The following is a 17108-nucleotide window of genomic DNA, read 5'->3' as shown; positions in this document are numbered from 1 at the left end:
AATCAATTTCTAAAATAAATGTTGTTTGAAGGTAAAATCAATGTTGTTTCTTTCGGCCAATCACAGGACTGCCGGACAATTAATCAGAAAGCAACTAATCAACACCGTAGAAAATCCATGTTGTCGTCGAAAAGCGAGGGAAAATCCGCGTGACGTACACCCCATTGGTTTTGTTTTTGCTTTTGATTGGCTGAGAAATGAAAAGTGCGCGAATTTAATACCTAATCGCAAAGCGCATCTATATCAATTCGAAGCAAAGAAACTAACTGTCGTTATCGGTTGTTAGGGTCAGCGGGAGGAAGGTGAGGAGATCAATAGCGATTTAGCGCACAAAGACGCGGAATCTTTGTTAGAGGTAAGAGACTGAGGGATCAACAGCATTGTTTCTTTTAAAGTGGCGAAAGCCTACTTTTCCTTCACCCAACCAATTTTTAACGACTGGATACGCGTTTTAATTGTACCAGATTTTTACATGTAAGTTTGATAGAATTTTCTATAGTTGGCGAGGAAAGGCCGGGTTCAGGAAAATTTGCACTGAAGTTTCCATGTGGAAAACAATTCAATTCTTGGGTTTCACTCACGTGATCAACAGCCATGTTTTTCAACGAAAACAAAAGAAGACGTTAGCATAATAATAGCTTTCAATTCCCGGAGGATTGGATCGGGACACCAACATGGCCGCCATTTCATTGTTTAGGGACACCAACATGGCGGCCGTGACGTCATGTGAAACCCAAGAATAGTCGCGAACAATTGCTACCTTGTGTTTTACTTAACATAGCGAGTCAAAAAAAAAGGGATGCGGATACTTTTCTCTTTCTAGGCTGGCATAAAGAAGTGGGGAACGGATGAAGAAACGTTCATTGAGATTTTCACAACCCGCAGTTTTGCTCAATTGAGGGCCATGTTGCCTGAATACAAGGAGGTAAATAGCGGATTGCGTTCAATTTTTCTTTTTCCTTTGTTTATTTATTTTCTAGTAATTTGTTTGTTTTGTTTTTCAATGCCTATTTGGAATGATTTTTTTCATCTTCATAGTGAATAGCTTTTTCGACTTTTTCCCATTGAACCTCAATGACAACAAACCTAGGGCTTGTTTCTCGAAGGCTTTTCAGCCGAGTCCAGACTACGGCCATTTGTGAACTTTAGTGTCTGCTTGTTTCAGAGAGCTTTCCCTGATCACAGAGGTTTTTCTTGAGCCGCGAGAGAGAAGAGAAGAACCTCTGGTTACCTTGGACTTGAATCTCACTTTCATGCAGACGCCAGCTGTCAAAGGCGTCAAATTGATAATTACAAAAGGGACCAATGGCGACTTAGCAATCACGCGTCTCCTCGGTATAATACCAATCAAACGAACCAATCATATTGATTTGCGTGTTTGTAAAATTATCAACCAATCCGAGCCTGGGGGTCAGATGCTGACCCAGGCGTCTGCATGAAAGTGAGATTCAAGTCCAAGGTAATCCGAGTTTTTTCTCCTCCTGCCGCTTCGCGGCTCTCTCGCGGCTCTCTCGCGGCTCTCTCACGGCTCTCTCGCGGCTGAAGAAAAACCTCTGGGACCAAGATACAGAAAGCTTGTCTTCACATATTTCCAGGAGTAGCAAAAGAAAACAAATTGTGAAGTTTCATGCCTCCAACTTCCTTTTTTCGAAGGGTGGATACAGGGAACTTACGGCAGCGGACATACGACCAAAGAATTTCGGGTCCGGCTTTGGAGAAACGCGATTCGGATCATTAGAAATACTCAACCCCTTCATATAATAAAGAAAGGTCAAATAGTGCGTGTAACAAACATGTCATTTCATTCTGAGAAAATTTACTCACGCGGTCTGTATGAATCAGTTTTAACGATTCAGACGAAACGCGTAATTAAAATGACCTTACTTATTTACTTATCTTTAATTCTTTTCTCGTCGAAGTGGGCCAAATGTGAGATGGAGGACACAATTAATTCGGAGATGTCAGGTGACCTGTGCGAAGGATTGCAGATTCTTCTCAAATGCGTCCGAAACAAGAACCAGTTTCTCGCGGACAAACTGCAAGAAGCACTTCGGGACAAAGACACCAAAACAGCTACAAGGAGAATTCTTGGAGAGGTACTCGGCGCTCGGGAATTAAGTCACCTTTTAGTTTTCCCACCATACGATTGACGCGAATTATGAGCTGACGATGAGTATAGTTGTTGGTATAATTGAATGCTGTGGTCCTCAATACGTACTGGATTTGCCTCAGTTACAAAACACAAACGAAATTAATGACGATTACGCTGATGACAATGTTGCCCACGACATTGACAATGATGACTTTGGTCATCATGACAGAAAGGTTTTTTTTTTCAAGTCAGGTTTTGGTTGCTGTTTGTTAACGGTGCAATGAAAGTGATACAAAGATCTTGGTATTTCTCTCTTTATTTTTAGAGTAACATAGAAGAGATTGAGAAGACGTACAACGCTGCCTATAAACCCAAACTTGCCACGGAAGTTGACAAGAATTGTAGCAACGAATTGAAGAAAGTTCTTTTACCAAAATTGAAAGGTATACACTAAACTGTCCTTTGGAAGTTTGCGAACAAACAATCAACCATTTTTTACTTCAATTCAATTATGTTTACTTTCCTTAATTTTAAATGAAATTTTGCGTTTCAATGTAAAGCATTTATTTTCTTTCTCGAGAGTATTGGATTCGGATTGATCAATTTCGTTCCGTTCGTATGTACGCAATTTTTTTTTCAATCTTGCCTCTAATTTCTATAATTTATCAGCATGCATGTCTGTGTATATTTGATCAATTTTTAACTCACCGCTTGAACAAATAAATATAGTAAATGTAAGTATAAATAAATATAGAAGTGTAAATATGTATAGGAGATCAAGCGGTACGTAGAGAGGTGCACCTTGTAACTTGTTTTTGCTCCGGAGACCACGAGTGACTGGGAATCGCGCAGATTCGTAACTTCTAACGCATAGATCCTTTTTTTTTTGTTGTTTATTTGTTGGATGGTTTCGTTTTTCCCCTCCCTTCGCGTGTCGCCCCTCCGTCGCGCACGACATCTGGCGATTACCATTTGCTCCCGATCCTCGGAAGTGAAGCGTATTTTCGGATAAATGTAAGCGCACGTTTTCACACTTTTGTAAAATATTGTGCTGCACATATAAGCTATTCTCTGTAAGCACCATGTAAAAATACAAATATTTTATTGCAACTGCACTTGTCTTTGTTGCACTTTCTCATCACTCTCTTACGGCAGTTGTCTTTGTTTTGCTTGTCTTATAATTTTGCACAATCACTCCTTTTTATCAAGTTCTTGAATCCAAACAACTTGATTATAGCATTATCAGACTCTAAAATAGTCATACCCAGACCTTCATTGATCGATAAACGACGTCTGGTCTGGGAACGAGGCTGGTTTGGCAATTGGACCCAACAAAAGGGGAATTAAATTGATTCTTTCATTTACAATATCAAATCCGGTCTCAGGTTGAATCCCTTTTTACCTAGGTCAAGTTGGTGACCCTCATTTTCCAAGGCTGCATATGCACTCTACCTGTAGTTTAAATCAGCTATCACCCCTCCAAAAAAGGATTGAAAAGACCTATACCTTTCCTCCAGCTCTGTCTTGCGCATCTCAACACATCTTCTTAATGTTTTTTAGCATCTTATCGGTTTCTGTATTCACACACTCATCCATTCAGTCTCAAAATTACAACGTTGTAATGGAACATAAAACTGTACCAGGTCTATAGTCATGTGTCTTCACCACCCCTCTACAACGAAGAAGATGCTCAATCCAACTGAGTTCTTTTCATTATTTACTTTTGTATGGTAAGTCAATTGATGTCCACGTTTAATACCCAAAAGACCCTAATTTTTCTTTGGGCTTAATTTAGGCTCCAAAAAAGTTTCTTCAATTCATCTGAGTGCATATTCAACCGATGTAAAATGAGGATCACCAAATGAATCTAACCTAGAATCAGTGACAAAGTCACTTAAGATCCTTACATTCACATGAAACAAAATCACAGTTTGCGACTTTGACACTCCACCCCTCTTCCCCTCCATTTAATGTTGGGCTGAAATGTGAGATTTTCCACACAGCACGTCTCCTAACTGAACAAGCCTTTACACAACATTGAATGCGGGCGGTTGGTGGAGGGGGGTGGGGGGGGTGGTGTGGGGGAGGGCAAATCGTTGAATAAGTCCTACAACAGAAATAAGGTCAAGTGTAAAATTATGTTCAAGAAGCATGTCTGTCCACTGATGGTTGTAGGTAAACACGGATTCAATCTAAGATCGGTTAACACACACTTTTCTTAAGACTCGCTAGGTGAAATAAAATACGCGTAGTTTCAGTTTCACACAGTCATCGAGCCAGAGGCGGGAACAAATTAGGCGCTTATCTCGTTCGTACTTTTTGCGGGGGCATTTTTCGCCCGCCTGTTTTGACGCGTTAGCAGTGTGGGATTGATCGAAAGAATATCTTCCCTAAAATCAAGCGATTCGCGGCTTCGATTAAGAAGAAATTTGAAAATTGCTCATCATGGATTTTGACATGCCACCGGTATGAATTAAATGGAAAAGAAGGGAACATCCAATCGCTTTCCTTGAAATCGAAAACCTAGGATGATGTAAATAATTGAAATCTCCGCCATTTTACTTGAACAGGCCTCTATATAGAAACCTAAAGAAATTTCAGCATTTAGATTCCAGTCTAGTTGGACCTGTAGTCGAAAATGGTAAAAGAAAAGAAATAAGTATTTGCTGGATTAGATTGTCTATATCTAATGATCTCACTATGCCAAAGCTTCTACACTGAGCTCCTTCATAAAATTTGGGATGCAAATTAAAGGTGGCATGGGGTGAAAATTGAAAAGGTATGGCTCATATCACTCATTTAGGATCTTGCATTTGTGACTCAGTAACGAGGTCTGTAAATGGAAGCGAAGCTACCAACAACGCAACAGTGACAAAAAGCGATTAATACATGAAGGGGTGAAGACCTGTACATGTACTTAAAATAGAAAGTTTGCTGCTGCTTTTCGTGAAAGTATGAATGTTCTTTATTCTTACTATTCTCTCTCTTTTGAGAAGTTGCTCGATATCTGTTGATAAAAGACCGGAAATGAGCTTTACGTCTGCTAATCCTTGAGTCAACCTTTCCCGATTAAATTTTTTTTTAGGAAAAGGTTTTCCCGCGAAAAGTACCATATTTCAAATCACCCTGAGAAAGCTCTGTTTTGATTGGCTTTTTCAAAAGTGGGTGTGCTGAGTTTCCCAATGGGAGCGTTCTATAAATATATCTACTCGGGAAAGGGTTTGTCTCTTAGGCCAAGTATAGGAGATGGAGGTTCCGCTTGATGAGTTGCTGGTTTTTGCCAAATACCGTTTTCCGGAGACGCTATGCTAAATCTCTCTATTAATTGCTGGTTTTCACTCACGTGATCAACAGCCATGTTTTTCAACGAAAACAAAAAGAAGCGTTTGCATGATAATAGAGTTAAATTCCCGGAGGATTTGGTCGGGGCACCAACATGGCCGCCTTTTCTTTGTTTAGGGGCACCAACATGACGGTCGTGACGTCATGTGAAAACCGAGAATAAATTTTGTAACACAAATATAATAAAAGTAGCCTCGTTGTCATTCATTTTGGTTAACATGGTTACGACTCGTCCCTCCTCCATCACCACGTTACTACATAAAAATTTTGTAATGACAAACTAACATTACGTTTTTATCGCCAGACACTGGATCAGATGATGAGAAGTCGAAGGTAAAACAATAACAACAGTCCTTTTACATAGGAAATCGCAGACCTTGAACGAAGATCAGACAAAACCTCTATTGTTCTTTACATATCACAGATCACGTGTTCCTGAATCTCGTTTCTCTTGTTCCCGCAGACGAACCGGGAGTAGACCAAGGCCCCTTCCACGCGCATCTGAATATTTTTTAATCCGCAACTTTTTCTCTGCGGATTGATCTAGTAACCAGGACTCCTTTGTGACTATTGTCAACAGGGCATGCGCCATGAGGCGTGCGAGTGGCGACATTTCGTTCAGCGGCCCTGTTGAATATATTGAAAAGACTTGATCAGTTTTTTGGGGGGAGCATTCACGTCAAAAAGTGAAAAAAATACATATCCCTTTTGAAAATGGATAAAACTTCGTCGAATACTCTTCGTCGAAAGCGAAAGATCCGGCCTAGGTCAAGAATCCACAATTTCTGGCCGTATAGACTATTGGGCATGCTGCTAAGCAGACATGATTTAACAATTCTTTCGAAAACTTCAGTTTACAGAAAAATATATAGATATCCTTAAAAGCTTTGTCAGAAGAGAAAAATTTGCAAAATAAGCCTTTCAAAAAGAGACTAGAGTATGTCAGAAAAAGCCCCTCACACCCTGGCACATACAATGGGGACTATCTCGAACAACCTTGTTTCCTATCCCTTGCGCATTTCTCAGCTGAGGTTACAGCGGGCCAACTCTTGACAAAGACAACTTTTGTGAACGATGTCGCCAGAGCAAATTTTCGTTTCGTAAACGGTTGTTACCATTTGGACGACACTTAAACAATTTTCACTGTTAAGTTTGTCGTTTGTCGTTTGCAAATGAGGAAAAGGAATACTTAATCTAGGACTGACTAGATTAGCAGCGAATGGCACTTGAGAATTTTGAAAAAAAACCTTTTAAAAAACCTTATAAAAAAATGTAGACAAAAAAGGCTGATGAGCAATTGCACTTAATCACTACACTACCGAGACAACCGCTCCAAGCAATACAATTTTAAAGTATTTAAATGAAGCTAACCTAACCGTCAATTTATTGAATTAAAAAGCTAAACGAATAAAAAGGCTTGGTTACTAAGAAGGCCATCGACCGTCAAAAATGGCAATGACCGTTTACGAAATGGAAATTAGCGTCGCGAGAAGAGCAAAACTTGTACTTGCAATGATAATATCACGGTAAACTAAAAGCATTTTTCTTTCCCAGGATGAAAAGCCAAGCCCGCAGAAACCTAGTGAAAGTAAACCAGACGAAAAACCTGTTGAAGACAAAGTTGTTCCTGATCAAAATTCAGAGGAAGCTGGAAAACCAAGAGAAAACGACAAAGGATCCGAAAACCAAGACGAAGAAAAAAGGGATGAAGAAAGACCCCAACTAAGCACCAAGAAGGTAAGCAAAAACTGAAAATTGTGTATTTTAATTTTGGCCAAATTGTAACACTTCCATAAAAACAAAAGGCGTCAAAGAACGGCAGGTACAAACACAGGTCACAGGTCATTGTTTTACCAACACAGAAAGTACCCTAAACATTCATAAAAGCGAACTTTAGGACTAAAAACTTTCTTTAGGCCTTAGGCCTAAGGTTAGCTTTTATGACTGTTTAAGATACTTTCTGTATTGGTAAAACAATGACCTGTGACCTGTGTTCTGTACCTGCCGGTCAAAGAAAGTAAAGTGGTATAGATCGAATTTATGAATAACGGTCAAAAAAATGTTCTTTTGTTTATGTGCTAATTAGACTCACTAGCCTCGTTTTCATGGACAAAATACAAAAGAAATGTTCCTTGAGAGCGAGGCTGGTGAGTCTAATTAGCACACTGAACAAAAGAATACATTTTTGGCCGCCATTTATGCATTCCATAAATAGGCCTTATTCACGATAGCCGCCATCTTAGTTTTCAAATTGTCATGCAAATTAGCCATGTGTTATGCTGGGGGCAAACATTGGAAAAAAGGAAAATTGCGGAAAATCGGCTTGTCAAAATATTGAAATTACATTGCTAAAAGTATATTTTAGAATTTAGAATTAAGTACCTGTTATAATAATGTTATATCTTTGATTGCCTTTGACATTTTGACTTTCTACTTCGTTATCTGCTCATTTTTCACTAAACAAACATCGAAATAACTTGTGTAATCATTCCATTTTACTACTTAGGTAATAAACATTCAATAAACGTGAAAAAACTCATCTGTGTGGCTAAGATGTTCGTTATAACCTCTCGAACTTGTGTTGTTTGCCCCCTCAGAAGTGTGTTGCTAATTTGCATGATAATAGCAAATCCAACATGGCGGCCATCGTGAATAAGGTCTAATAGGGTCGCATCTTTTCTTTTCAGCCTGAATATCACGGTACACTGAAGCCAGCGGAGAACTTCAATCCGACGGAAGACGCCGAAACATTGAAAAATGCCATGAAGGGTTTCGGTGAGGAGTATACTGATTCACATAACAGATACTCTTCCTTATCGTCATTGGTTTTATACTGGCTCCCTTTATTTTATCTCTATTAAAATTTCAACAGAATTTTATTAAACCACAGGTAGTGACGAAGATGCCATTGTGGCAGTGCTGGGATCCCGCACTCACGAGCAACGACAAGAGATCGCGGCTAAATTTCAACAGGAGTACGATAAGGTCAGCTATCAGACAACCACTATTTTGTATTATCTAATGTTCGTGCAAACAATTTTACTTAAACATTCTCCAATCCATTCTATAACCTATGAGAAAACATGCACCCTTATCTCTCTTGATCTACCCACCTCTCTCCACCTCCCCCTCCTCCCCCCCCTACCACGGTCCTGTCCCTTCACCCCTCTCCTCCCTCTCCCCTGGCCATTTGCTTTGTTGTGAATTTTGCCAATGATGAAAGGACGAAATGAAAGCAAAACGCCCGACAAATTCCTGCTAATGTATTTACGCTTTCAAGGAAACTGGTAACCTTATCTTGTCATTGTATTATTTTAAGCGAGAAACTCATTTTTTTTTTTTTTTTTTTTGTTAATCTTTCTTTCAGAATCTCATTGACGAATTGAAGTCCGACCTCGGCGGCAAGTTTGAAGACGCCATAGTTGCTCTGATGTCGTCACCTGAATTATACGACGCTAATTCTCTCCGTGATGCTATGTCGGTATGTCAAACACTCAAAACAAACAAAAATCAGTGTACTGGCAATTGTTTACAATGAATGAGCCTGCAAGATGCACTTGGGATCCCCGAACTCCGTTCACAATGTCCCGTCCCTCTACGACCTTGGGTTTGCAAGCTTTCGGTACTCGAATCTTTAAACCGGAAAGCAAACCATGTAATACTATGTCAGCCATAATGTCGGGGCTCACACCAGCAATTCGTTTATCTTAGTCCAGATAAATTTAGACCCTTACGGGCCTGCATTATTGTTGTATTAGTAGGGTTTACGCTGTAGTTCTAATTCTTGAAACCCGTTTACCTGTTCCTTTTTATGTAACCCGCAGGGACTGGGAACCAACGAAGCAGTGTTGATAGAGATCTTGTGTTCACGCAGCTCTGAGGTAAGACATTTGCATGCCGAGTATATGTAGGTAGATCAAGTAAAGAAGTGACTATCGAAGTTTAAAAGTTGAATTGAAACGCTTTGGGATTTTTTCGAAAATTCCGCGCCCCATTCTCAGAAAAACCAATCACGAGTCGCTCTCTAGCGTTTTTCCCCTCGCTTAGTACCGCGCGCGGCGCCATGCGCGGAAATCTAGATTGGCTGTGGCTTTCTGTTAATTGATCTATTGTTCATTATCGGAAGTACTTCTTTCGGGTTTTGCGACACTCAATTTAAAACTGCTGTAATTACGCGATTACTTGCGATGTGGGAAAACCTGTTCTCAAGGCTTCAGGCTTGACGATTCCGAGGGGGCCTTGAAAACTTTCTCCATGCAGTGTTGTTCGCACCTACATAACTCTCATGTATGGCTGCGATTTGTATCTGTAATAGGACTACATGCTGTCCAATTTGGAAATAATTGAGTGAGAAAAATTCTGAGGACAGCCAAAATTGGACGAGGCCGTAGGCCGAGTCTAATTTGGCAGTCCATTGGTAATTATGTAGCATCCAAAGAACGTCGTCAAGCGCGTGTTCGGGAATCTCCTCAAGCTTTCTCACTTCGCTTCGCTCAGCACGCCACAGGTCAAACACTTTAACTGACTTTTTTGTGCTTCTTTGAGTATTCTTGCTCTGATTATTCTCCCTCATCTCGAGTAAATCAGTAGCATCTATCTCTGAAAACCTAGCTGAAGACTCCATTTGAAACTCTGGGTCGTCAAAAAGGTGGAGAGAAAAGTCGGGAAATTGGGCCATTATACAACACAAAACAAAACCCTAAGAACGATGATCGCTCGCTAACGTTTAAAAGCAGTGATAATAGCTGCAACCTGATTGGCCAATATTCGGTTCATTTATTTATCTTGACATTTGATTGGTTGATGGAAAGTATCCAGATTTTCCTCAAATTGGACGGTTTGTTCAAAGCTGAAGGAAACGTTCCGGCAAAAACTATCCAATTTATTCTAAATTTGGACACTTGGCAAAAATAGATCTGTTGGCAATATTGGATTTTAATGCAGCTATATAATTAGAATAAGAATTACCAGCCTCTTGTGTTTCCTTTGATTGAACCGCAAGTGAGAAAGGCGTTACGAAATGGACTTATTTAGTGCCAGATGATCTGGCCTCAACAATTTGATGTTACTTTAGTGCTGCTGTTCCTTCAGATAGCATTATTTGTATAATTGCGCAGATCGAGTTTGTTTTCGGCATAAGAAAAATATCATAGGATACAATTAGTCAATTGTCAATTAAAATTAGATTATGTCTATTTGGTCATTGAAATAGTGAACCTATTCTTTCTTCAATCACAGGAAATTCAAGCGATAAAATCAGTATTTAAGAAAGGTAAGTAGTACATGGACTTAATGATCGTGATTTTCCTGTTGGACATCTAGAATAGAATTAAATGAATACAATAAAATATAATACAATACAATACAATACAATACAATAGATGGCTGTACCAGTCAGCCTTTGTTACAGTCTTGGGGACTGAATTTTGAAAGGCGCAGCTCACGACATCAGGACGAGAGCATAAAATAGGCTCCCCTGACAGCCGTAAACGGTCCGTAGTTGATGTGGGAGAAGAGCACCACAACCAGATGTGATTGGCTGTGTGTCGCTTTTGGCAAGAAAGGAAAATCGAAGTACCCGAAGAAAACCGGCCCTCGGGCCAGGTTGAGTTCGACTGGAGCTCAGCTCAGCTACGATTGCAGTGGAAGGAGGAATGGTTCATGACTCCACCTAAATACAGCTGACTTGATGCCAATGCCTTTTTTGAACAGTTATTGGTTGTGATGGTAGCCCCAGAAATTTTTTGAAAGATCTTTTAAATACATGTTGCTTTTTTAGTTAATGGCAGGGATCTCATTGATGAAATAGAGAGCGAAACCAGTGGCGATCTTCAAACAACTCTTATTAAGCTTGCGCAGGTAAGCTGATACAAATCTGACTGATAGTTGAACGTTTTGTAGATACCGTAAGGATAGTAAGTAATTTTCTGAAGTATATTGGTAACCTCGAGTAATACTGAAAGGCATTAATTAGATCTAAGATTGCGAAATTTCTTCGCCCAACACCCATCCTGTTTTTATCCCACAGGCAACACGAAGTAATTCCAAAAAAATTGACGAAAATAGAGCATACGAAGATGCCAAGAAACTCTTTGAGGTCAGAAATTTCAGCATCATGATTGCATTGCAATGTTGCTCTTTGTTTTACGTTTTTCGAGTTCTTCAAGTAGTCTTAAATCTGTAATGGAAATTGTTTTCTTTTCAGGCTGGTGAAAAGGAAAAATGGGGGACCAATGAATCAGTATTTGTTAATATTTTGACAAGCAGAAGCCTGTCACAATTAAACGCGACATTTGAAGCATACAAACACGTAAGTGTCTCTTTTGTTTAAGTTTCATTTAAATTGATGTTGATACTGAGTCGCATTCCCAATTAACTCAGTAAGTGCTGGAGGAGGACTTCTAGGAACTCTGTTCCAGGCGAGCGGAGAGAATTGCCGCGAAAATGATAGATATCACGATAAACTTAGTGGCGGAATACACGAGGAACGAACCACCAGCCCTAGTTGGCTGATTCATTCATATTTTAGCCACTCCCCGAGATCTGAACACTTTGAATAGGCTAGGGTTTGGAAGTTAACTCTACCTACCTTCTATAACAAAACATGTGTAACATCTATTATTGTTACAGGTCGCCAAGAAAGACATTATGGATTCTATAAATGAAGAGCTAACGGGAGATTTCCACGATTCCATCAAAGCCATAGGTAAAGGAAATTTAAAGTAGAAATCTCTGAATCTCCGTACTGGGTCACAGTGGGTCGTGGGTTCAAATCCCATCTGGGGCTCGGGTTTTTCCGAGTTCCCAGTTGATGATGATGCTTAATATCTTTCATGTAAAGCTCTGATTGCCTCGTTAATTTTTTTAGAGTTTTAAGTTTCTATATTTCCTCTATGCTTTGAAAGTAAATTTTAGATATATGTTATACTTCTATCATAAGCTTAAAAAACGATTCTTGTATTGCAACATTTTTATGTATTTCATGACACTTGTTGATTCCTTTGTTTGTTTTGTTAGTTCGCTGCACGCGTAATGCTCCGCTTTATTTCGCCGAAGTGCTGGAGAATGCGCTTGGTGGAATATCCGCTGACACCAAGGACGTTATTCGTGTTGTCATTACACGATCAGAAGTAAGTGTTCTCAGAATCCAGCAAAGAACAAGTATAACTTTAGCCCACAAGAAAATGCAAAAATAGAAATATTGCTTGAAAAGCCATGCTCATTTGTTAAGATCAAAACCATCGTTTCAGTTTGGTAAGTTAGAGCGTCACCGCTATGCTCGATTTAAGCGCATCCAATTGTTCGAGAATGTTTTAAGCATTATTACGTACAAAATAAGGAGTGAATACGAAAATGAAATTCACAGAAACGCAGCACAGTATTAAGGCAGCTTGTATACAATTCTAGGCTTTAATATAGTTCAAATGTTAATCTAATTTGCATTTTAGATAGAGCGGTTTTCAATTGAGTGTCGAAAGTAATTAGCGAATTGCTTTGGTTTTGCATTTACTTCACTCAGTGATTGGTTCAAAGTTCTCGGGCCACTTTTTCAACAAATCAGAAGTGAAACCAAAACCAATCGTGGCCCTCGCGTGCACATTTTCCCGCGCTTTGAGTCGGCTACGTGAAATTACTTCGAGTTTTGATTGGTTTACTGGATTGTCTTTCAGTTTCAGTTTCTCCTTTTCCGTCCTTTTTGATTGGCCAAAGGAATTACTTTGGTTTTGGTTTTACGACACTCAATTGAAACTTGCTCTAAATCACACAATGACAATTTTCTAATATAGATAAATATATAGACGGAACATAACCTTCTAAACTATAACAATTCTTTTTACAAGTCAGATACAATAATCGCAGGAGATTCAGTATCTTCAAGCACCAAATACGAGCTATTCAAAATTATAAAGAGTATTTATTGCGACTATTTTTCCCACTTTTAGGTTGATCTCGCTGAGATCAAAACAGAATATCAAAAGAAGACCGGAGTCACTCTGAAAAAAGTGATTGAGGACCAGATGAAAGGAGACATAGAGAAATTGCTTTTGCAGATTGTCGGGGATTGACAACCTGGAAAAAATAGCTTTATTGCAGTAAGACAAACCGGGAAAAATTTCATGAGGCATTGAGAGCGAATTCTAAAAATGCACTCGGATTTCACATTGAAACTGTAACATTTTTTACTTAGTTAGAATAAGCCAAGACACATTTGAACTTGTCCGAGTAGAAATGACGCATCAGTTTAGTACCTTAAATATGGCACGCTTTTCTTTACAATAATACAAATGCGTGAAATGAAATGCTTTCATTTATTTATCGTTGTCGTCAGTAAAATGAGATCCACGAGTATCTTCGTTTCGAGATCGCTGAATTTCTGCAAGGACTTCAAGTGTAGTTAAGAAACCGAAAGAGTTGCTTAGGATTAGCACTCTACAACTTACACCAAGAAGTTAAGGTACCAACCGGTGATCGCAACCTACATTACATTCCCTCCCTCAATAAACCTAGAACAACCAGTTATGGTTTTAGGTCTTTTTCTTACGTATCAGCTAAATGGCGGATTGCTATCCGTACCACTGAGTTTACTGGTTTTAAAAGAGAATCCAGGGCCGCATTTTGTACAGCGGCTTTTCTATTTAATGAACATATCTTTAAATATTATGTATTTAGTAGGTATCTGTATATGCTATGTATTTTAGCTGTAAATGTAATGTCTCGAAGATATTAAACTCGAGATGAAATAAAGCTTATGCCTGTATGTATCTTACCTTTAGCAGGGCGCATGCGCACACTTTGTAATCTGCGACTCCAGTTCTTACCATATGACAGATAAAATGACTTTTCCCTTGAATATATAAGCCATCTAATTCTTACGCTATATTGACATGGGCGGTTTGGAGCTATGAGTAGGCGTGGGATTTGTCACATTTGGTTTAGGGGCCGACATATCTCTCCCTCAATGCCGTACCGGGAGACAAGGTCGGTAGCAGAAAGCAGCGAAGGGCCAACTGCGTCCAAAAGCGATCGCACGGGCCGAAATCCCGGGATGACTCGTTTGGTACGACGCTCCAGCGCCGGTGTCTGGAGGTACTGCGTTTTTCTCTCTTGTTCAAACATTCCGTCAGCGCATGCGTAAATGTTCTGGCTCTCCGATACCAATAGTCTACCAAAAAACATTAACATGCTGTTTTTTTTTTTTTTTAAATACCAGCAATTGACATTTCAGTTGATTTTATAGGTATAACCGTAACGTAGAACCGTGTGTGTCTAGCCTTGTCTCAGACAGAGCCGAGAGATGGTTTCATGCAGACTGGGACGCCTAAAATGCTCTAATGTAAACATGGCGGTTCACGAGTGAAGTTGTCGCTCTGGCCTTTCTGTGGACGAATTTCAGGACCTACCGATAGAATTTGGGAGAGTTCTGAAAGCTAAAAGCTTTAATCCATGCGGTAATTTGCTGGTAGGACTGGGTGGCCCAACACTTGTGAAAAAAAATATAAAATGAGATTGGGAGCCTTGCCTTGTCATGGAATGGCAGAATTACCCAGAATTCTTTTTGAGCACGAGCGAGGCAACTTAAGAAGCACGAGACTGGCCCTCATCGAATGGCTGAAGCGCGGCCACAGGAATAGATTTCTAGCCAGATACTCAGGAGTAGGCCTGGTGTGTGCTGTTAACTTAGATTTTGGATTTCTGAACAAGTTTTTATCATAGATAATTCGCGACAAAGTTTTGCTTTCATTTCGCTGTAATTCTCGTGTCAAAGAAACGGTATAATAGTGTAAATAAGAGAATAACAATATTTATATTTGCAGATTACCTGTCCTCTTACTACGAAAGTCAAGCTCGACATCTCTGTGCAATAAGCGCATTCAAAATTTCCTCGTATTACTTGATAAAAGTATGTGGTTTTTTGCTGTTGTTTTTTTTGCTGTTTTTTTTTTTGAAGAAAGGGTTTTTCTGATTACATGAAAAATACGTTTTCTCTCCCGTCCCCTTCTTATGCATGATCTTCACAGAAATCACATCCTGTTCCTCAATAAACCTGGAACAACCAGTTATGGTCTTAGTTCTCTTTTTTCTTACGTATCAGCTAAGTTGCGGAATGCGCTACCTGATTTTATCCGTACCTATGAGTTTACTGGTTTTAAAAGAGAATCCAGGGCCGCATTTTGTACAGCGGCTTTTCTTTTTAATGAATATATCTTTTAGTATTATGTATTTAGTAGGTATCTGTATATGTTATGTATTTTAGCTGTAAATGTAATGTCTCGAAGATATTAGCTCCTGTACTTATTCGGAAAAAGCTTATGACTGTATGCATGTTACCTTTAGTAGGGCGCATGCGTACACTTTGTAATCTGCGACTCCAGTGCTTACCATATGACAGTAAAATGACTTTTCTCTTGAATATATAAGCCATCTAATTCTTACGCTATATTGACAAGGGCGGTTTGGAGCTGTGAGTAGGCGTGGGATTTGTCACATATGGTTTAGGGGCCGACATATCTCTCCCTCAATGCCGTACCGGGAGGCAAGGTCGGTAGCAGAGAGCAGCGAAGGGCCAACTGCGTCCAAAAGCGATCGCACGGGCCGAAATCCCGGGATGACTCGTTTGGTACGACGCTCCAGCGCCGGTGTCTGGAGGTACTGCGTTTTTCTCTCTTGTTCAAACATTCCGTCAGCGCATGCGCAGCAAATGTTCTGGCTCTTCGATACCTAGCCTACCAAAAAAAATTAACATGCTGGTTTTTTTTTTTTGTTTTTTTTGTTTTTGTTTTGTTTTTGCCAGCAATTGACATTTAGGTTGATTTTGTAGGCATAAACGTAACGTAAGAACCGTGCGTGTCTGGTCTTGTCTCAGACAGAGGCGAGAGATGGTTTCATGCAGACTGGGACGCCTAAAATGCTCTGTTGTAAACATGGCGGATCACGAGTGAAGTTGTCTCTCTGGCCTTTCTGTTGACGAATTCCAGGACCTACTGACACAATCTGGGCAAGTTTTGAAAGCTAAAACCTTCAATCGATGCGTTATTTTGCTGGTAGGACTGGGTGGCCCGACACTTATGAAAAAAACTATGAAATGAGAATCGGGAGTCTTCCCTTGTCATGGAATGGCAGAATTACCCAGAATTCTCTTGGGCACGAGCGAGGCAACTTAAGAAGCACGAGACTGGCCCTCATCGAATGGCTGAAGCGCGGCCAGAGGAAATGTTTTCTAGCCAGATACTCAGGAGTAGGCCTGGTGTGTGCTGTTAACTTAGATTTTGGATTTCTGAACAAGTTTTTATCATAGATAATTCGCGACAAAGTTTTGCTTTCATTTCGCTGTAATTCTCGTGTCAAAGAAACGGTATAATAATGTAAATAAGAGAATAACGATATTTATATTTGCAGAATACCTGTCCTCTTACTACGAAAGTCAAGCTCGACATCTCTGTGCAATAAGCGCATTCAAAATTTCCTCGTATTACTTGATAAAAGTATGTGGTTTTTTGTTGTTGTTTTTTTTGGTGTTTTTTTTTTGAAGAAAGGGTTTTTCTGATTACATGAAAAATACGTTTTCTCTCCCGTCCCCTTCTTATGCATGATCTTCGCGGAAATCACATCCTGTTCCTTAATAAACCTGGAACAACCAGTTATGGTCTTAGTTCTCTTTTTTCTTATGTATCAG

The 17108-nt window shown here is 39.7% G+C and overlaps 2 protein-coding genes across 4 annotated transcripts in view; one reads left to right on the top strand and one right to left on the bottom strand.

Moving 5' to 3' along the window:
* Window positions 1–14179, top strand: part of LOC138026245 (uncharacterized) — a 45607-nt gene extending 31428 nt beyond the window's left edge. For all 3 annotated transcript variants that reach the window (XM_068873500.1, XM_068873501.1, XM_068873502.1), the window contains 17 exons: window positions 287–355; window positions 824–925; window positions 1920–2096; window positions 2418–2535; window positions 5739–5767; window positions 6989–7171; window positions 8122–8209; window positions 8325–8419; window positions 8802–8915; window positions 9259–9315; window positions 10673–10706; window positions 11214–11293; window positions 11463–11531; window positions 11640–11744; window positions 12065–12140; window positions 12452–12564; window positions 13378–14179. In XM_068873500.1, coding sequence (XP_068729601.1) covers window positions 287–355; window positions 824–925; window positions 1920–2096; window positions 2418–2535; window positions 5739–5767; window positions 6989–7171; window positions 8122–8209; window positions 8325–8419; window positions 8802–8915; window positions 9259–9315; window positions 10673–10706; window positions 11214–11293; window positions 11463–11531; window positions 11640–11744; window positions 12065–12140; window positions 12452–12564; window positions 13378–13500 — 1632 coding nt within the window. In that variant the 3' untranslated portion in view covers window positions 13501–14179. The remainder of the gene's footprint in view (window positions 1–286; window positions 356–823; window positions 926–1919; window positions 2097–2417; window positions 2536–5738; window positions 5768–6988; window positions 7172–8121; window positions 8210–8324; window positions 8420–8801; window positions 8916–9258; window positions 9316–10672; window positions 10707–11213; window positions 11294–11462; window positions 11532–11639; window positions 11745–12064; window positions 12141–12451; window positions 12565–13377) is intronic.
* Window positions 14180–16746: 2567 nt separating this feature from the next.
* Window positions 16747–17108, bottom strand: part of LOC138026276 (XK-related protein 6-like) — a 2281-nt gene continuing 1919 nt past the window's right edge. Inside the window, exon 1 of the mRNA XM_068873549.1 lies at window positions 16747–17108. This exon is cut by the window's right edge and continues 1919 nt beyond it. The gene's annotated coding sequence lies outside the window, so the exon portion shown is untranslated.

Source organism: Montipora capricornis, chromosome 12 (genome assembly GCF_036669925.1).
Source record: "Montipora capricornis isolate CH-2021 chromosome 12, ASM3666992v2, whole genome shotgun sequence".
Lineage (NCBI taxonomy): Eukaryota > Metazoa > Cnidaria > Anthozoa > Scleractinia > Acroporidae > Montipora > Montipora capricornis.
Note: the sequence above shows the minus strand (reverse complement) of the source record. Positions and strands in the feature narration are given on the sequence as shown.